The 22,503-nt window shown below is 31.2% G+C and overlaps 1 protein-coding gene across 1 annotated transcript; it reads right to left on the bottom strand.

Annotated features, from left to right (window-relative positions):
• Positions 1–3,070: 3,070 nt before the first annotated feature.
• LOC129952178 (uncharacterized) lies at positions 3,071–21,692 on the bottom strand. The gene is made up of 4 exons (XM_056064636.1): positions 21,258–21,692; positions 4,961–5,178; positions 4,669–4,823; positions 3,071–4,047 (listed from the first exon to the last, which is right to left on the bottom strand). The coding sequence occupies exons 1-4, from the start codon at positions 21,547–21,549 to the stop codon at positions 3,873–3,875; spliced, it is 840 nt and encodes a 279-aa protein (XP_055920611.1). The 5' UTR covers positions 21,550–21,692; the 3' UTR covers positions 3,071–3,872.
• Between the last annotated feature and the right edge of the window lie 811 nt (positions 21,693–22,503).

Raw genomic sequence — 22,503 nt, 5'->3', positions numbered from 1 at the left:
TTAATTATTGGACTGAAATTGACTTGTGATGTTTATTTGTGAGTTTAATAAGGTTTTGGACAAAACACGCTTGTATTTGTTTTCAAATTGGACAACTAATTAACAAATATATCTATCTAATTATCTAAAGAACATTTTTATAAAAATTTGGAAATCATATATTTTTTTGGTAATAAAACAAAAGTCTAAAGAATGAAATTCACGGTTTTCGATTACCTTTCTTTAAATGTGTACCTCGATTGGGTGGGAAATAGTTTTGAAAATACAGGGTGCGGCAGAGCCGACTGACTAAAGAGGTCATTAGCCTGTAATAAGATAAGAGTAGGCCTTAACAAGTGGTATATTTTGAATTGTACAGTAATGCCGTTTTTATTCGTAATCATGGTCTGGACAGGTATACATCGTGGTTTCGTCGTGAAAATAATCTTTCGCTACACAAAGGGCTTTTCGTTTACACTTTGGCATTCCACGTGCTGAATCTGTTCTTTCTGCAAACACTATAAAATTGTGGATACGGAATTTGGAAGAAACTGGAAGTACCCTAAGTAGACTTGTACACGGAGCACCCAGAACGGTAAGAACCCCCGAAAATGTGCAGTTGGTTAGAGAGTCAATTGAGCAGTCACCAAGACGCCAGGCCCGGAAACACGCCGTCGCTTTGGGAATTTCAGACCGTTCTTTGAGGAGAATTCTTTACGAAGATTTATCATTCCATCCCTATAAAAATAAATTCTGTCCAAGTGGTTAATGCTACTGACTACAACAACCGCAAAAATCTCTGTCACCAAATTCTTCTGCTAATTCCTCCGATATCAATTTTTTTCTGTAACGATTAGGCCCATTTTCATCTCTCTGGAACTGTAAATAAACAACATTTTAGATACTAACCTTCGAATAACCCACAGCAGCTCCATGGAAGACCACTCCACTCTCCTAAAGTGACCGTGTGGTGTGCTGTGTCCCAATTTGGGGTGATCGTCCCCTTCTTTTTTGTGGACGAGAACAGGACCGTCGCTGTCGCGTACGCTCGTTATGTTGTCATATTGGAAACTTATCCTCAGCAAAGGCTGGAGGAAATGGCTGAAGAACATGATTTGGCAGATGTATGGTTTCAGGAAGACGGAGGTACAACGCACTCAGCCAGAATTTCGAATTTCATATAGCCCACATACCACAGAGGAAATTAAACACAAAATTGCCGCGGAAATCGAGGCCATACCAGTCGAAATGTGCCAAAAATCATGTGAAAGCTTCAGAGATTGTCTACAACAGTGTGTCAATGCTGATATCCCCCATCTTGGAGATATAATTTTCAAAAAATAATTTTTAAAAATAGGATTAAATACTGATTTAAATAAAAAAAATGGTTTCTCTAAGTATTACTGTTCGTTATTTATAGCCCGTCAAAACTCGTCAGTCGGCTCTGCCGCACCCTGTATTACTCTTCTTCGGCAAGGGGTTAGCTCACGGTTTTTCCTTAGGGACTAGTTATAGGCGCCAGTTATAGCTATCATTGGTTTTCATTATTAAAAACAGGTCGTTTATAGCTATCATTTAAAATTTCTGTCATTAGAACAAATTTGCTGTGGATTTCAATCCACTGAAAAAATGTTTACTGAAATCCGTCATTGGAGCTGTGTGAAAATGGATCACAAATCTGTGGAACTATTCATTTCACTTTTGAACATAAAAGTATCAGCTGTTCAGGAAAATAAATTGCTGTCTGAAAATAGAAAAATACATTTTTAAAGAAAATTAAATGTGCAATCATACTTTTGTTTATCAGAAAAAATCCTTGAGTGATTTCTATATCATTGAAATCGACCCAGAAAAATGTTTGAATCAATATTTGACCGTGTTTTCCTTTGATTAGAAATGAAAATTATATACTGATCGATCAGAAATCACACAAAGAATTTTGTTTGAGGAAAAAAAGTGTATTTATGCATTTATTTTTCTCTTAAAATGTATTTTTCTATTTTCCGGACGGAAATTCATTTTCCTGAACAGCTGATAGTCTTATGTTCAAAAGTGAAACAAATTGTTCAAATTTCACACAACTATAATGACAGATTTCTGTCAGTAAAAATTTGTCGGTGGATTTGAATCAGATTTTTTTTTTTCAATGACAGACATTTTCAATCACAGCTATAAAAGACCTGACAAAAAATTCGAATGTTTGTTTTCAATGCTGAAAACCAATGACTATAAAATTTTAACGATTTCTGAAAATTTGGAACAAAATTGCAATTTCTTGGCATTGAAGAAGTAAAAATATTATAAATTACTGTTTTTAAAATTGAAGTTTTTGACTTAGGTTTGTGGATTGGATATTGAAAAGAACTGTCAACGGTAACAATTTTTTAATTTCTTACACTAATACTCCAAAATGTTGCAGTTATTATTTAGTTTCATTTAAGTCTTGGTTGGGTCTAAAAGTAGGAGCTCTTTTTAACAAAATTAAAAATTTACCTAAATATAAAGACTTACGGATTTGAATATGCCTTTGGTTTCGTTGAAGCTGAAACCTTATGATTTAGACCGAAATTTCCCTGCTATTTAAAACTTTTACGTTTTAAGTATTAGTTCTTTCTAAAAAACGAATTTTCATAATAATTATATTTGATTAAGCTTAAAATGTTACATGAATTTGATGAATTGGGTAATATTTTAACAGACATTTTAGATTTTAATTATTATTTCTAAGCTTGAATTACCTGACAGAATAGTTAGCTCTAAAAAATTGAAAAATTTGGACTGCTCATAAAGTTTAAACTAAGATTGTTTGATAGCCCGTTTTTGGAAAATTATCGTTAGTTCGTAGCTTCTCCATTTGTTATGAAATTTATTTCACAGTGTTATTATCCTTGCAGAATTCCGTAAATTTATTGTATTTACTATTTTGTATATTAAATTGGAATGTTTAAAAACTAAAAGAAAAGATATTCGAAATGAAATAAAAATATTTATTTGAGGAACACTCTTTAATAATTTCCTTTTAAAACAAAGAATTATTTTAATTTAAAAATTAAAATAAATACATTTAATTGTAAATTCACCTTGTTTCTTATATATTTTTTTATTTTATTACTTTTATTTCTTTTTTCACATTTATATAATTAATTGATTTTGTTGTTTATATTTTATTTAAGATTAAATTTTTTTAAATGTATACACGCACACATAAAACAATTTACTTTAACTTTGTTAAAATTTTGTTTGAAATTGTTTTAATTTTTAGTTACTATTTTGATATGCCACGACTTTTACAACTTTTTGTTATTCTTCATTTTATATTTCAAATAGTGTTTAATTTTTTTATATATATTTACACTTAAATTTACACAAAAATTAAGATTTTATTTAATTTTTCTTTGAATTTGTTTTTGAAGGTATAATTTTCGTAAGAAGAAAAGAAGACAAGTAATTTTGCTGTGCATGGAATGGAATTTTTGTGTTATTTGTTTATTCAAATTTAAGTTTAATTTATTTTGTTTTGTTTATAATATTTATAATGTTTGTTTACATTTATCTAGATTTTATCAAGTTGTCATATATGAAAGGTAACAATACTGCATTTATTTTCAAAAACAAACAAAAATCCATATGTTTATGTACGTTTCTGAAAAAGTTAGTTTTCAATTTTTTAAAGTCAAATATTTGAGTTAATTCATAATAATTTACATTGTAAGAAAGGAAAAATGATGGAGAAATGAAAATTGTTGTTTTTTGAAAAAAATAAAAACAATGTTTTTCTTATTTCAGTTAAAACATAAGATAATTATTCTGCGTATTCTTTGTTTTTCTCATAATTTTTAGCTCATGAAGTCAGATTGTCGTCAGTTTTTAATTCGCCATAATGATGATCAGTTTTAACCAAGAAATCGAATATTTGTGAATATAGCTTTGGCGGGCCGTTTGCGATTACAGAAATGAACAGTTTTATGTTGATTTCCATTACGATTTTCATGTAAGCCGACGAGAAGTTTGAAGACATCTTCCTTGCTTGGGGTGCAGGCATAACGAATTTCCGGTTCATAGCTACTGCTGTAAGTAGGAGAAAAACAAAATTTTAAACAATATTAAAAAAATGAAAAATTAAACATTAAGTTATTTGAATTTTTGTAAACAAAAACCTTGGTAACAATTTATAATAAACTTGTGATATCACTGCTTTAAAATGTTTACGAGCCTTCAATCCATTTGATTATGCAAAATAAACTTTTCAAATAGTGACGTATTAAAGTATTGAACCTTTTAAAAGCAAATAATTTTTGAGTGCTAAATGCTCTCTATTAAATTTAATAAAATTATTCAAATCATCAGTTTTCAGTGAAAATAATATTTTCGAATAACAAGAAATGGTATTCTTTCCAAAATACTTGGTAAATAGAATTTTCGGTCATGTATGCTTAGATCCCACATAAAAGGTATTATTCCTCACTTAAAGGTACAATATTCAATAGCTTAAAGGGAATGCCAATGTTTAAGGAACGAATATAACTTAAGTAAACTTTTGAACTTTAAATAGGCCATATAGCTAAGCTAAAAACACCACCTAAACAAATATCAACAAAAAAGATATCAAATCAAATTAAAACCTACTCAAAAGAAAACAGACAAAATGTTCCCCCAAACCATACAACAACAAAAAAAAAAAGAGCTCACCCTCGATTTCGGCTGTGTCGTTTCCATGGATATCTTCTATAATATCTTGACCTTTTTTCCATTCCAGTTATAAGAGGATATAAATTGTTAGTGTCCACACCTGGATTTAGATTTTCTTCAACATAAACCACCGGTAATGTTTCGATTGTTGGATCCTTCAAATAATAAAAAAAGGAATACCATAAGAAGTCATAATAAATGTATAAATATAAAATCCATTGATAGAAAAGAAACCTTTTTTCATTTTCTTCGTTTTTATTTTGATTTATTTTTGTATTGTGTGTATTCTTACCTCTAAAAATTTCATAAGTAAAGCCGATTTGCTAACAATATCTTGTTCCTCTTTTATATCCTCATCTAGCTTTCGGAGTAATTCAAATTTATCTGGCATTGCCAAATCGTTGATAGCCTTATCGATATAATCGTCGTCATCATCGTCAGAATCAAGGTCATCGTTGCTAGAGGCTGCTAATGCTGCTGCTGCTTCGGAATTAAGTGCATGTAGAAGTTCTAAGGGCACACAAAAAAAAAATCATTAAGGACACTTTTTTACATTGAGATACAAGTACACAATAGAGCCTTTTTGTTTCTTTCAGAAAAGACACATTTCAATGGACTTTTCATCCATCGTCAATATTTTATACATCAGTTCTCCACCCTTCAATTCGATAACATTAAATCCAAGCCAGAGGGTTTATAAAACCAATAGTACCATTTTCTGTCACAATGTCAGAAGGACATTATACCTATTCTACTTACATATCTATGTACTGACAATTGGATTTGCTATAGATATGAAGAATGTATGTATACAGGGAACGGAAATTAGGATCTATTTTCAGAGCCATCTGGTGTCGGTATTGACTATAGAGATGTTGTCAATAGGAATTCTTGAAGTGTTTCCTTAGAAGCTTTCTATGTTAGTTCTTTTTCAACGTCATTATCATCAATATGCGGTTCTATGTGATTCAACCAAATGATTTGAGGTTTCCCTACAATCACAATGGTTATTCAACGACTCGGCCTAAAGAGTGAGAAAATTGTTTTCCGCTTCTCACAACAAGAAAGGGGTTTTTTATTACTGCTATAGTTGTGAGCAATATGGTGGTCTTTCTGGAAGTGGTTACTTCTACCTGGAAACTATCATTGGCCAATTAAAGGTAACAATGTGGCTTGATATTGAAAAAGTGAACAGTGAACATAACTATCATGAGAGATGACAGTTAAGTTGACAAAAAATCGATTTTTTTTTTGCTCTCAGAAAGATGTTGTCAGATTATACTAATGCAAGGTGAAAAGATGTAAAACTAAAAAGTTTAAAATTATTATTAGATAGTGAAAAACCTGAGCTGTACTTTTTTGTACGTATGTTTTATTAGAAGACAGACCCAGTGAATTATTTGTTGTTCCTACATGGCTCGCTTTTGGCGATAAAAGGTTGAGCACAGCAAAGTTTAGGTTTAAAATTTTTCTCTGTTGAACTTGGTGGGAGCCACAGTTTGCGTCTACCGTTGAGGGCTTGAGGCACATGACACGCGAAGCCCGCGTTAATATACGTGTATGATAAGTTTAATATGTTCGACAACTTATTCCGAAAGGAATAGGAATGCTTTGTTTTTTTCGTAATACCAATTTTATCCAAATATTATTCAAGTCTAGGAGTGAAAGCGATCAGATTCCCCGGAAAGTAATTTTCCCATGAGAATGAGTTGTTTTTCAGGGGTAAAAAGTAGCCTATGTCCATTCTTAGATATAAAAATATCTCCATACCAAATTTCATGCAAGTTTAGGAGCGATTGAGTAACAGACAGACAGACAGAGTTACTTTCGCATTTATAATATAAGTATGAATAGTATGGATGGTTTATAGCTGACCCAGTAAGCGACAATTTTCCTGAACACAAAAATTTGAAATAAATACTTTAACAAATCCTAAATATTTTTTACTTTTCATAATATTGTAACTTTTTAGAAGGCTTAAACAAGACAATTATTTGGAACTTTTTTAGTCATAAGATTAGACTTTTTTTCAAATTCTATTTGGCATTTAAAACTTCAACAAGCAAAAGTGTTCTTCTGAGGTTGCTCCTTATAATTCCGGCCTTATTCAATTGAGTTATGTACTTATTTGAAATTGCGTTTGAAAAGTTTTTCATTTTTTGAAAATAATAATTGTGCGGTTGAAGAAAGAATTTCTTTAATTGATAGTACGTCGGTATATATATAATATGAAGAAAATATTTAAGTTTTATTCCAAATGTGGATTTAATTTTCAAAAACCGAAATCCAAATAAAAATTTGTGTAAGGATTTTCAATAATATGTTCCATTTTGAATAGCCCTCTATTTACACAGCTGTAACTTTTGAATCATCATCTTTTAATTTTTGACATTTTAAAATAACGCCTCAGTCATATAGGAGCTTTTGCTAGAGCAAGACACCTTGTTAGTAAAATCTATCTCTTATCGTGATTTTTTTTTTTTTTTTTTTCAATATTTCCAAACGTGTGCGATCACCAAGTTCCGAGGACAAAGTATTGTCCTCGGATAGTAAGTTACGAAAAACCCAAAACATGAACATTAACAACAAAGGTTCCAGGGGAAACTACTGGAGCCCTCTTCAATGTTTGCTTCGCAAATCAATCGCATCAAAAAAATTAAAATTCCCCCAATTAAACTGTTACAAAAAACTTGTGAATATGTTCATACATGTTTGAAATCAATTAATGTGTCCGATTATTCGATAAAAAAAATGTCAATTGGCATAAAAATCATGTGCGAATCAATAACATCGTATAACATTGTGATAAACAAGTTAAATGAAGACAATTGTCAGTACTTTACACATGCACTTAAAAGTGAAAAAGCATTTAAAGTTATTTTATATGGCCTCAATGAAATTAATGTGTCTGTTCTAAAAGATGAACTTAATAAACTTGGTCTTTTGTGTAAAGATATTAAACTTATTACTAAAAAGTATGAACACTACATAGATACGTTCTACATTGTTTCTCTTGAAAGTGGTTCAATTAAATTATTTCAATTGAAAAAAAACTATCGTTCTATATTCCACACCCAAGTAAATTGGGCATATCAACGTAAACAAAAAAATCGAATTACTCAATGTAGGAACTGTCAGATGTTTGGCCATGGTGAGAATGGTTGCCATGTAAAAACATATTGTTCTGTGTGCGCTGGTTTGCATAAGACTGAAGAATGCAATAGCACAAACATTCATAAATGTGCAAATTGCAGTGGAAATCACAAATCAACTGACGAAGCATGTGCGATCAGAAAGAGATATCTTGAAATGAGAGAAAAACTATCAAATAAAGCAAGTCATCGTACTCACACTCAAACTTCAAAGCCCACAATCGCCAATCTTGATAAAAACAATCAAAGAGTGAACCCATCTTATCTGTCAATGGATGAATTCCCAACTTTACCACGGCAGCAACGTGGGTGTCAAGAAAGAGCACAGATGAACAGGGATGTTATACCAACAAGTACATGGGTAAATTCAAAACCTATGGTGAATACCAATCAACCAGCTTCGTCTTCAGTTTCTCATGGTGAGTTATTTTCAATGGAAGAACTCAACACGCTTGTTATGGAAATGATAAGTAAGTTAAGTTTATGTAAAACAAAAGTCGATCAATTTCAAGCTATCGCACAGTTAGCTACTAAGTTTCTCTATAATGATGTTAAGTAAAAAAATTATGCAAAACAATATTTCAGCTTATAATTTAAATGTTATAACATGGAATGCCAAAGGCATTCGGAAAAAAGTATTGGAATTTTTAAACTTCTTAAATCAAAATGTAATTGATATAGCTCTGGTGACAGAAACGTGGTTAAATTCAGACATTACTTTTTCAACTCAAAACTACTTTTGTTATCGCGTTGATCGCTTAAATCAAATGGGTGGTGGAGTTGCAATATTTGTTAAAAAATCAATCAAACATTCGCTCTTGCCTATTATAAGGACACGCTATGTTGAGAATATTGGAATCGAAGTAAAGCTTAAGCATCATTCTTCAGTCAAAATATTTTGCGTATATTTCCCAGGCAAAAACTCTTGCGAAGAAAAACGAATGCATTTTAAAAGTGACCTTAGAAAACTATTAATAAGAAACGAAAATTACGTTGTGGGTGGTGATTTTAACTGCCGTCACAGAAATTGGGGCTGTAATCGTGCAAATTCGTGGGGTAATGTGTTATCTGATATGTCTAATTTGTTTCCGTTTTCAATTTTGTTTCCGTTTAGTCCTACGTACTTTCCGTCTGGGTCTAGAGGTAGCCCTTCCGTCCTTGACCTATTCATCACAAATATTCCATCTTTTTTCACACAACCTAAAACTATGCAACGTTTAAATTCTGATCATGTTCCCGTCTGTTTTAAAATGCTTCAAAAACCGGAAGTTAGTAAAAGTTATTATTTGGATGTTAAAAATACAAATTGGAAACGATATAAAAAAGAAATAAAGTCAAAACTTAGAACAATGCCTGTTGATCTGAGTAGGGTATATTCAAAAGATGATATAGACACTCAGATCAATGCTTTTTCTAATACTATTTTAGAAACAATAGAATCATGCGCTCCCAAGAAAATAAGAAAATCATTTGTTTTTAAGATGCCCGAATACATTCTTGAATACATTCGTATTAGAAATTCTTTTAAGAGACAATGGCAACGTTATCGACTTCCTTCATATCGCATTCAAGTTAAACTTTACAATAAAAAGATAACTGAGGAAATACAAAAGTTTCGCAATAAAAAGTGGAACGAAAATCTTAGCAAACTAGATACAAATGCGAAGCCATTTTGGAATATTGCCAAAATAATTAAAAACAAAAACAGACATATTCCAAATCTAGAAAATGGTAATGATTTAGCTTACGAAGACTCAAAAAAGGCTAATGTCCTCGGAACAACTTTTTTGAATAACCATTTAGTGTCCCAACATCTCAGTGATGATGAAACCAAAAACCTTGTAAGCCAATCAATAAGTGCTATAAACACACAAATTGTTGATACACCTGTTGACCAACTGATCGCCATAGAAGATGTTAAACATATTGTTTCCAATCTTAAATCGAAGAAGTCTGTTGGACTAGACAAAATCAAAAACGAATATATTAAAATGCTACCCAAGGCTGGGCTTGTATTTTTAGTCTTTTTGGTCAATGCATGTTTAAAAACACAATATTTTCCCAAGCTTTGGAAAACAGCTAAGGTTATACCTATTTCAAAGCCTGGGAAAAACTTAAAGCTTCCACAAAGCTATCGACCAATAAGTTTGTTGAGTAGTCTTAGCAAAATTTTGGAAAAGATTTTAAAAGGAAAAATATTACAAATTTCTGATCAATTGAACATTATTCCTAATGAACAATTTGGGTTTAGAAAATCTCACAGTACTACTCACCAAGTATTGCGAGTGTGCCAGTATGTGAAAAAGAATCGTTTGCTTGGCAAATCAACTGGTCTCATTTTACTAGACATAGAAAAAGCTTTTGATACTGTGTGGCACGATGGAATGGTCCATAAACTAATTTGCTTAGGCTTTCCAACTTATCTAATAAAATTTTTCAAAGTTTCCTGTCTGATAGGTGTTTTAGTGTTTATGTTAATAACTGTTCGTCAAATTGTTACCATGTTGAACATGGTGTTCCACAAGGATCTGTATTAGGGCCATTCCTTTACAATATCTATACGTCCGATATTCCCAAGCTTCCTGAATGTCAATTAGCTATTTTTGCTGATGATACTGGTATTTTTTCATCGCATGAATTTGGTCTCAATATAGAGACAAATTTAAACCATGCAGTTGATCTTATAACTCAGTATTATTCTAAATGGAAAATAAAACTAAATGCTGATAAGGTACAAGCTATCTTTTTTAGTAGAAAAAGAAAGTCTTGTTTTCTTCCAAGCAACCAGATAAATGTTAACGGTGTTAACATAAACTGGGAAACGAGCGTAAGGTATCTAGGGGTTTGCTTAGACCAAAAACTTATTTACAGAAAACATATTGAAAAAAACATTAAAGAAAGTTGGTATTGCGATAAAACTTCTATATCCCTTTATCAATAGAAAGTCCGGTCTTAGTAACGACAATAAAATTATAATTTATAAAGTCGTTTTTCAGGCAATTCTTTTGTATGGTTGCCAGATATGGGGGAAATGTGCAAAGTGTCATATACAAAAACTGCAGATATCCCAAAATAAATTGCTTAAAATGATGCTTAATCTTCCTTGTTATTATTCTACAGCCGACTTGCATGCAAGAGCAAATGTTGAAAAAATTTGTGATAGAATTGAAAAGCTGAATAATTCATTTCTATCAAAATGTGATTTTTCGGATAATCCATTGATCAACCAACTAATTTCCTAACCATTTTTCTGCCAACCAATATAATTTTCTGTTAAAACATGTAATTTTACTTATTGTTATGCTTCGTTTCTTCTAGATATTTAAATTATGTTATTTATTTATTTACTTAAACACATTGTGATATTAATTTATGCTTATTGATTTAATGTTTATTTATTATTTATTTCCCTCTATGTGAGTTACACAATTATTTGTCTACTTGTTTTTAATGTATTGCAATCAATTAATTAATTTATTATGTATATTTATTTATTTATAAGTTTGTTTATTTATTCATCAATTTCTTTGTGCAGTAATAGTTAAATTACTATTAGTTTAATTGTTTGTTTTGTATTTTCTAAATTATTTATTAAATAACTAATTTATTTATTATTATATTTATTTATTTATTTATTTATTTATTTTTTTTTTTATTTATTTATTTATTTATTTAATAATACATTTACAATTATAAAGTCACTAACTCATACTAAAATATAAACATAAGTATATTTATATATTATTTATGAATTTTGATACTAACCCAAAATACTAACCCATTTATTTCAGACAAATATGTATAATTTAAAAAACTATGTTAAGACACACTGTACCTGAACACTTTTTTTTTTTTTCATATTGAAGGTTTTTTTTGTACTTTCCTTCAAATATTTATATCATCATACAATTCTTAATTTTAATAACATAAATACTGATTCAGTAGAAAGATGTAATGTATCTATCTTATATCAAATCTCTGTATATGTAAACTGTGCGATAGCCTATCAAATGTAATTCAAATACGAAAATAAAAAATCTATCTCTCTCTATTAAAATAACGCCACTACTTTAAATTTAGCAAAACTCGTTTCACCTATAAAGCAATCGAAATTTTGCAATAAAATTTTGCTGATCGTGTTGGTAATCACCGAAGAAGTAATCACAATTGTCAACTTAGATCTTGTTATTTAATACTTTTTTTTGAGGCAACGTGAAAGATAAGGTCTATTCTAACGCTCTACAGTCGGCCTTAAAGGTGGAATTCGTGAAATGCGATCACGACGAATTGATCATGGACAAAATCAGCCAAAGCTACCATTGGATAAAATCGTTTGATTAATTGTTAATGGGGTACCTTCCGTTAAGTTAAAAGCATTGGAACCTTTTTGTTAGCCCTTAAAAAAATACAAACATTTAGGCTCTACTACTAGACTGGACTACTTTATCTCTTACTCTATTAACTTCCATGGTGGGCGCCTCAGTGTCCTTGCCACTCACGAGTTAATATTCTCCAGACAGGCTCTTAATTCAAAAGTTTTCTTGGGAAATATTTATTAAATTTCTATCGCAACCAAAATGTTCATAAATAAACCCTTTGCGTCGCTGTGGGTTTCGTTTTGTGGTCCTTTTTGGTAACACTATGAACTTGGTTTGAACTTCTTTGGCAATCCTTTTCCTTAATCAAAGACCACCAATCTTCTTCCAGAAATCTAATTTACTTTGAATCAATCAATTTACTTCAATTGACAATTGATATTAATATCTCATATCAAATATATACAGTAGTACATTTGTAATCAAAAGCAAACAATATTAGCTTTATATAGAGGGATCAATTCATTCATTCGAAAAGGACCTTAAAGTACATGGTATATTGATTTCATAAGAACCCTACATCAAAATCAATTTAAATTCTTCAACAATTCTATACGTTTTATTAGGTAAATATATGTATGATTATAATGTAAAATGTGATTGACCGCATATATGACATGACCTTCATTCAACCAAACCTCATCATTCCAGACTTACCACGTACAGGACATATATCGTCCTTAAATTCTCAATAGTAACAACAAAAAAGTATCATTCAACAAACAGTGATCAAATATCAATTTGTATTTATCAAATAAAAAATAAATCTAACTATAAGGGTGATGAAGACGACGACTACTGACAGACCATAGGGACTGTAAGGACGTTAAGAGTGAGGTAATTATGGTCGCTTACTTAAACGAACCTTTACATTATATCAGGACGATACGTATCGTGTTCATATCGTTGTCCTGGTGAACATTTAAAGAGGGGTTGGGGGAATTCGGTGGTGACGAGTGGTTATCTGGTGTAAGGACAAATATTGACAATAATAATAATAATAGAACATGAGATAAGGGAAGGAGCCTTGAGGCTAAAGATTTTTTCCTTTATTTAAAAAAAGTCAATGTTTCTCAAGGATTTATATTTTTTCCAATACACCATACATTTGTTTAAGGTTCCTCGCTTAAGCATGGAACTGTTTGGGTTTTGGTATGAGGGACAAACATTTAGACCTGACTAGGTGTGGTGGAGGTCCTGATGGTTGGTATATCAGGTTTTATTTTGACTGGATGGAAATATGGATATCACGAATATAAATGAGAGGAGTATTGGTGTTATAGTAAAGGACTTGTTTATTTACAAAAAAAAACTGAAAATATGAAATTGTTGAATATTAAAAAAAATGAAACAAATAAAAACAAGGACTTGAGTAGATGAAATCAGATGGGTTGAATTAATTCAAACTGAAGATAAGATTTGAATTTCTTTGACATAAAATGCCCTTTAGACGTTGCCTTCAAGTCGCACTATATTTGCTATGTACATGAATTGTATTCAACGTTCTGAAATATTAAGCTTCACACAATCAGTTCCTTATGAACTGTTAAGGACGTATGTATATTGAGTTTATATTTACCAAATATCCTGAAGCAAGTTCTTCATATATACGAAGAGCTTCCTAGGCAATAATTCCCAAATTGCATTCTTCAAAAGATTTCTCTAATAAACTTCAACATTCCATGCAGAAAAGTCAGAAAACTCAAACGAATAAAGCACATGTATAAATGTCTGTCTATAAGGAATCATCATCAGGATTTTAGAATAGAAGATTATGGATAAAAACAAAGTTTACATTCTAGATATGAATTTTGAATGTAGGTATAGCTGCAGGTAGCACTTAGAAAGTATAGTTTGAAGAAATAGAGTTCCTACACTTTCATGTTATGTATATTCCTAAGGGAAGATTTAATCTGTTTTCATTTATGAATGTATCCAGGTTGAAGATGATAATGTTGAGTAGAGCTTCTGGATGATTAGAAAAGAGTGTGGGAATGAAAATGTTCTACAAAATTTGTGGAATCATGTTTTTTGTTGATTGATGCAAGCTTATTCAATTAACAAGAAACGATGATAGACAAAAACTTATCCAATATGATCAGAGATTAATTTTATGAAATTTCAAAGGATCTTTTGAAATTTTCTTTTTTAATAAATTCTTTCTAAAACATTTGAAGAGGATGGTGAACTTTGAAATTCGATGGCTAGGAGTTGATACAGTTCAGGTGGTAACCTTTTCAATTATGTTGTTACACTTGCAGTCACCGATTAAAGACCTTATCTCTTCTCTTCAAATTGTTATTTGTAAAAATTTCGGACGTAACTATTAATCTAAAAACCAACATTTTTCTAACCGAAAACACCAGAAACATTCTAAAAAAACGATTGTGTTCTTGAAAATTTTTTTTTTAAAGAAAGTCAAGAACGGGAAAACATGTTAATCGGAAGTGAGCATGCCACGTTAGCTGTAAATAAAAGGACAATTTTCAGAGCTTTTTCAAATTCACAAGATGTTGACACACAAATTGAGATGCAATTGGGCGTCATTTCATTTGGAAAATTTTTATAGCAATATTTGGCAAATTTTTATAGCAATGTTTATAATATTGAAAAACCAGAGGAATTAAGTTGTTTCTGAAATTTGGCGGTGGATTAATGGTTTGGATGCTTAAAAATAAACTATTTTCTTAAAAGATAAAAGTCCTCTTTTCTAACATTTTCCTAACATTTCTTTTAATTTGAAAGATTGGATTAAGGCTCAAAGTGACCAAATTATCATTGAAAATGTTTGAAATTGAAATAACTACCCTTGCATCAAGCACAATAAAAAAAACCATTTTGTACCAAAAACTTATTCTTAGTTGCAGTGAAAAAAAGTGTTAAGGATTTGTTATACGTATGTCGAGAACGAATGACGCATTAAAATCTTAAAATAAAATAACCAAATTTAATATATGTAGGTAGCTTATATTTAATAAAATGTATACAAATTTTTTGATTGATTAAAACAAATTAGAAACAAAATAGGTTCAAAGTGGCTCTCTTGATGGAGACTTAACGATATCGAAATACATGTTTTATTTAATGTGTATTGGAAGAACATTTATTGGTTTAGTCATCGCAAGCTATTTTAAAACGACTTGTTTTTTATTCAAATTTGTTTTAAATATAGGTTATGATAAAAAAGTTCAGAAGTATTTTTTTTAAAGAATGGAATTTAAGGTGGCTTTGGTGTATGCATCAAATTTTAAAATTGACATTAGCACACATAATTTCCCAAAATTTTACTGCAATTATAATTTAAATTAAATTTAATTATTAAATGTTTATAACGTTTTGGAGGAAGTTAGATTATTGCATTTGATATTTCATAGGCATTTGAAACAGTTGGCACCAAGCTCTCTTATCAAAAATGCGTGCATTTGGTATTGATAAATCCCTTCTTCGTTGGATTAGAAACTACCTTTCGGACCATTCAATTGAAATAGTAGTGGACGGGTTCAAATCTGATATTCACAAAATAAACTCTGGTGTGCCTCAGGGCTTCGTTTTGTCTCCGACACTTTTCCTTATTTTTATAATTGATCTTTTGTCTAAATCTTTTAACCCACTTAATGTTTTCGCTGATGACAGTACCCTTAGCTTCTCATATTCGTTTTAAGATTCTTATCCCTGTGCTTTGGATGTGGACTACCAACGGCAGCGTATGATAAGATCATTAAATTCTGATCTTGACAGCATTGTCCAATAGGGAATCAAAAACCGTGTAGAATATAATGCTTCGAAAACTCAATGCTATTTACAGTCACAAAAGCGTAACCTTCCCCCGATGCCATGGGTGGTATTTGCATAGAGGAGTTTGAACAACTATCAGTCCTAGGTATGTGCATAACAAACCACTTGTTGTGGAGCGATCACATATTTGACATCGCCAAAAATGCTTCTGATCTGGCTATAATCTATGAAGGTTATATTCGTCCGAAACTCGAGAACAATGCCCATATCGGGGCAGGTGCTCCTATAACCTAATTGAGTCTGCTAGACAGAATTCAAAAGAGAGCTCTAAATAGCCAGTTGCATTCCTCCCCTCAAACAATTCAACCGTAATACCCGTTCTTCTACGAATGCTCATCAGTTTACCCTTGAGCACAATTTCGGACGTACTGTAAAGTACAGAGATTCTTTCTTTAGTCGCACTACACGAATGTTGAATACTTTACCAGACTCCCACTCATTACAATATGCAGACATTCAGTTGAGTTACTGTGAGCTATCTTTTATCTCTTTACTTCTGTGTCATATGTCGAAAACATGTTGCATATGAGTGCAGTTAATTTTATTTATTTCCTGTATATTTAAATTGAGATTAAAAAATGTACCAATCACTTTTAATACATATATATAATTTAAAAAATTAAATTTTACGATATGGGAAAGAAAGAGGAGTAATAAATCCGACGTGTAAAAATAAACATTTCAATGACCAGCTGATTTTTGATTTTATAATTCGTAATAAAATCGTTTCTCTGAGAGCGTTCCATTGTGTTTGCATTTCCATCTGTCAGTTTTCCTTTCAATGATCAAATCTCACCTCAAATGCTTGATTCCAACCAGAAAATTTTTGACCAATCACAAAAATTTTCAATGAAAGTCATAACCAAACTTTCAAATAAAATTCAAATGATTGATTTCAATGATGAAATCCAATGATAGCTACCACCGGTCGGTAAATACATTGTGACGATTTCCGCCTAAGAATCTTTCAAAGTAACTTCTTTCATTTCTCATTCCTGTCAAAAAAAACTTCCGCCGAATTTTTCATGTCATTGAAAACTTATTCCCATAAAATTCAGAAGAATAGAACTAGAATCAATCACAAATGGAAAATTTATGTTAGAAATATTGCTCTCAAAATAATGAATTCCATTGGAATGCTGTTTTAAATGTTAACATTTCCTATTTTCTTTTTTTTCGAACTGGAAATATAGCAATCCATTATCAAAGAACTTATTTTTGTTTTAAATGATTATCCTATACCGTTAGTTAATACACAGGTGAAATGTATGCTTTTAAAGAGCAATAACAAATGCACTCAAATAAAAGTCATCATCATCATTTATTGCAAGTTGCCATTAGTGAAGGTAGAAATGCATTAAAGGGTGTTGTTTTTTTAAAGGCACAACTTAAAAAGAAAAAATACATGTGTGAAACAGAAGGCTTTTTCAGAATATATGCAATGATCAATAGTTATATAAAAATAATTTATGCGTTTCTGTTTTTAGCACGGAGAAAAAAAAGGTTTTTTTTAGCATATTATAACAAGTCTGTTAAAAAAACACCCTCATTTCATGTGAATATAAACTAAAACTGTAAAACCAATTTCCTTAGCACTACATATCAGTTTCTTTTTTTCTATTATTTACTTAAAAGATTTTAAAACAAACCATTTATTATGAACACCCTTTATTTAAAAGGACTCAGTCTAGAGCGATGGTTGTTTTTAGAGTAAATGGAATGCATTTAAAATTATTTTTAATAGACTACCTACTCTAAAATGACCTCGGGGACATTGTTATTTTTACACAATATACAAACAAAAATATGTTCAAAAGGATTACTAATGAAACTAAAAGTATCTATACATTATATATAAAAAAAATATAAAAAATAAAAAGCAATACAATCGAATTAAACTATTAACAAAGTAACAAAATATATCAAAAGGGCTGAAATAAAATAAAAACAAATTGTCAGACAGGTCTATGAAAAAGCAAAAGATTTGATTTGTTTTATTCCTAACGCTTAAAAAGGTAAGGTTTTTTACATATAAAATTTCATAATCGCATTATGCAAGCATTCGAAACGGAAAATACGTCATTGTTGATCTACAAAATCTATGAAGGCAAACAAAATTGGATTAATACATGGAAATATGGAATTTAAAAAACCTAAGGGTTAAATTTAGTTAGAAATATTTAGTCATTTGCGTGAAAAATGCAGTTCTTTTTTTTTAAACGCCCACGAATTTTTCCCTAAAGCAATTTGCTTGTTCATGTAATTTCTAAGGCTTTTTGGCAACTGTCACCTTTAAATCTGTTATTTTTAGATATTTGACACGTCAAAACTACACCATTACTAAGTAAGTTGTCGTAGTACACCCTTATAATAAATGTAAGCTTTATGAGACAATTTAGTGATGTTAAAATCGAAGCGTCTGCCTCGCTCAAGAAGAACCGAGAGTATTCCTGATCAATCTTTAAAACAAGGCATTCCAAAAACGCATGGAAACCAATGCTCCGGCCCGGAAAGTGTCCGAATCCACACTCACAGGACAGCTTGGTAGCGGAAGACCTCTAATCAGCGTGCACTGCACAAGTGGACAGTGAACTCACCCAACTTGGTGTTTCTTTGTGGCTAGAATCGGAATATATTGATGTTAAGGGCGGTGGCGACTCTAGTAACGGCAAAATCGTTACTTTCAAGAAAGAAAAGTTTCCTGACAGTATTAATTATCTTAGAGGAAACACAAATGAAAACCGAGACTTGTGATTTAATGTTTATACAATTACTTCTAATTCAAATAAACTTTTTCATATACTTTAAAATGCAATTGAAGGATATCAATTAATAATTCAATGTAATTGTAGTACCGTTGACATGATGGTTAGTACGATGGGCTGTCATACCAGAGGTCTTGGGTGCGATCCCTGCCTATGCCACCTAAAGTTTCTTTCACTGTTACTGCCTTTTGCGAGGAATTGACAAATTCCCAAGAGTAATTCTTGTTATGAAAAAGTTCTTTCTCAAATTGGACACTCGGATTCGGCTTGAAACTGTAGGTTAATGTCATCAGTGACAATCGTACTCGCACACAGGAATGGTTGAGAGTTGGACGTCACTAGGCCCTAGTTCTTAACGGGCTTATGCGCCACCCAATTTGTTTTATTAACTTCGCATAGGAAGTTATTGTAATGGGTCCGATTTGTCAAATTGAAAATTTTGACATTTCTCGACGTTTCAGGATCCCTAGAGTCTGTGTCCGTACGTCTGTACCTTCGCGACGTTTTTTTGTCGTCCATAGTTTAAGAACCAGAAAAGATATTGACTTCAAAAAATTTTTGTTACACAGATAAAAAGGCAGAAAGATGCAGAAAGGGCTCTCAAAAAAATTGCGTACGTGTTTTTTTTACCATAGCAGTTTAAGAAAAGGTGAAAATTTTTGTTTACCTTAAATATCTTACGAACCAAAAGCGCTAGAGACCTGAATTAAATTTTACATAATATTATGTAACGTGATACCAAACAAGTTTATTTTTTGAAAAAAAAAACCAACTAACGGGTTTTTTATAAATCAAAGAAACTGAAAAAAAAAAACGATAGACGGGATGGGAAGTTATCAGTGTGGGTCGCATCCCAGCCTCTTTTTTTTAATTGAATAGCATCAATAATTGCAGTTTCCAGTAATCATTACACAAAAATGTAATTAAATATCAATTATTGCCGTCAATTGAAATAACATTTCAAATAATTGAATTTATATGTGTCTTTTAAACTGTCACTTTTTTGTACAATAGTAATATTCCATTTTATTTTATTAGTAAAAATAACATTTATTTAAATAAGAAATATAATTAATTACAACTAAGAAATTATTTACCTTAAATGTAATTTAAAAGTGCTTTCCCTAGAGAACTGCAACAAACCCATTACAATTTTCAATTATATTTAATTGGTTAGTCAATTTTTCAATTCAATTACAAATTATTAAAATATTCTAATAAAATTTCATGTAATTGCAACGGAAGAAAGTTCAATAACTAATTACTTATAATTGGTTTGACTGTTCGGAACTCTGCTATAAACTACTGTTTTCTTTGGGGTCAAGTGAAAAGTAAAAGTATGCCAATGTTCCACAACAGATTAAAGACCCCTAAGATGCGGAGCCGCACATTTGCGAACTGTTCATGCAAAATGTCTTGATACAAGAAAAGTACTGTAACCGTAGCTGTATCGGCCATATGTTTGATATATCTTATCTTTACAATGAAATAAAAACCCATTGATTCTTGGTATAAAATGACCTCTAATCTAAGTTGCTCAGGTTTGCTCAATGAATTCAATTGCAAGCAACTTTTAATAACTTAAGCCCGAAAATCAGAAAAACAAGAAAACTTCTTCATGTTAAAAAAGTGTCAAAATTTAGTATTTTTGTAAATATAGATGCTTAAAGAGCGTTTCCATATATAAATATGACTTTAAATAAAAAAAATTAATAACTCCATTTACGTAATGTCAAAGACATAAATAAGTGACAAAATTTAATAAAAATTAAAAGAGTTTAAAGTTCAGGAAGGTGGCTCAAAATCAGCCTACAGTTGAACTTTAACTTGTTGAGACTCGTACTATAAACATTTTCAATGATCTGGCGTGAAAAGGTTAAAGTTAAAGGTTAAAAGTTTAACTCTCAATAATTGTATTGCTTGTTTGTTTTGAAAATGCAAACATGAAGTATAAAAAGTTCGAAAAGCTATGGTAGGCAAATCAAACCAAAAATCTGATAAATTCTCAGTGATTTATGAAAGTCCGTTTAGAAGTTTCGTGTGGCTAGGGATAGTTCAAAACAAGAAGAAGGATATGATCCAAACGTTCTTGACTCAAAAAACAAGAATTTGATGGAACACCTAATTTCTTATTCAACCCTAAAACAGATTCAATTTCGATATATTGCCTATATTCATTTTTAGAAACCTCAGAAAGGTAGTCAACACGAGCCCAAAATTCATCACACACATTTAAAATCCTTATTAATTTGAAAAACTTTTGTTTTTGCCAAAAAAAAAGAAAATAAATGTTCTCTCACGACCTACGCAAGTTCTCCGGCACAAAATCTCCAAAACAAACACAATTGTTAATTAGCAAAAAACCGACATGTCACTCTAATCTCCATTTATAACTCTTTCTCTAGTATGGTGAAGTTTATCCTTTTTTCAGGCACAAAAATCATGTGTCAAGGATAAACACAAAAATCCTCTTTGTATGTATAATATGTATATTTTCTTACCATCACCAGGATCATAGACTGCCTTTTCCAGTTCCTCTGAATCATGTGGTTGGTATGATATACTTCCTGGAATGGATAATCCTCCACCGCCACCAGCAGTTCCCATTCCACCGCCAACATCACCACCGCCGCCGCCAATCATCATCGAATTACCATGACGGGATGACAACCCAAAGGCCGAATGTTGTTGTTGAAGTTGTTGTGAAGGGGCTGCAGCAACCATCAAGCCCATAAAACTATCGCTCCAACATGCTAAAATAATTATGGCCCACAGGATATTCAATAAGGCCATATTTTCTGTGCGTTTGCGTTTGTAAGTAATGAAGGTGGGAGTGTATTACAAGTTTGCCTTGCTGCTGCTCTTTTTGTCTGACAGGTGGTTCTTCTGTTACAAATTTATGTTACAACAAGTTGATTTCACTCCTTGACGATGTCCTGAAAGAAAAACAAAAGAAAAAAGTGGATATAATATTCTGCACAACATTAATCCTTAATTAGGTCACAAAATTAAGTGCTTCACTTCTTTTTCGTCGTGAGTTGTAGCGCTGTTCGACACATAGACTCAAATTGTTAAAATGTGTTTACGTGAGTTTGGGTTGGAGTATGAGTTCGAATATATGGACTTATGTCCCTTTTTGGTGAGAAGCAGTGTGATATGTGTTTGTCTGTCACTTGAGTTGAGGACCGTGTAAATTGCTACTGAATCACATTAATTGTATCATAACTCGTCAAGATTCTTATCAAATTAGACAATTTATCTTGTGCGGAGTTATTGGTTCGATGTTGTCTTGAGGTATGAGTATGGGCCACCGTTAGATAGGGGTAGTAAGGTCATGTACATATTAATTGAATTTATTAATGATCAACAAGTTGTTTTAGGAAGGAAGGAATAGGATATCACGTGGATTTAAGTTGGAGAAATACGTAAATCCCACTCACATGATAGGATATTTTATATTCAACTAAATTAATTCTTTCCGGAAGAGTGGGTGTTTCATAAAACGAAGAAAATGATAAAGGATTGACGTAATTTAAGAAGCCTTGTGGGAAAATGATGAATTTTATTCACTGATGTCATTTGTGTTGCTTTTAGTACACGATATACACTACGAGTAATGAATGCTTCTTTAATGAATTATATTTTATTCTTTTCTGAGTAAAATTAATCAATTTTGATGAAGTGTCAATAGCATGTTCGATTGCAGTGAACATTCATTTGGGGTTTCATAAGGTTGGAAGGTTGTTA

Source organism: Eupeodes corollae, chromosome 3 (genome assembly GCF_945859685.1).
Source record: "Eupeodes corollae chromosome 3, idEupCoro1.1, whole genome shotgun sequence".
In the NCBI taxonomy this organism is placed as follows: domain Eukaryota; kingdom Metazoa; phylum Arthropoda; class Insecta; order Diptera; family Syrphidae; genus Eupeodes; species Eupeodes corollae.
This window is presented reverse-complemented; position numbering and strand designations above follow the sequence as displayed.

Bases quoted from the DNA above. Each gene is read 5' to 3' on its own strand.
- LOC129952178 (XM_056064636.1), bottom strand. From the start codon at position 21,549: ATGGCCTTATTGAATATCCTGTGGGCCATAATTATTTTAGCATGTTGG. The intron at 5,179-21,257 runs GTAAGAAAATAT...GTGTGCCCTTAG, and splicing joins AGTCTATGATCCTGGTGATG to AACTTCTACATGCACTTAAT. The intron at 4,824-4,960 runs GTAAGAATACAC...TATTATTTGAAG, and splicing joins TACTTATGAAATTTTTAGAG to GATCCAACAATCGAAACATT.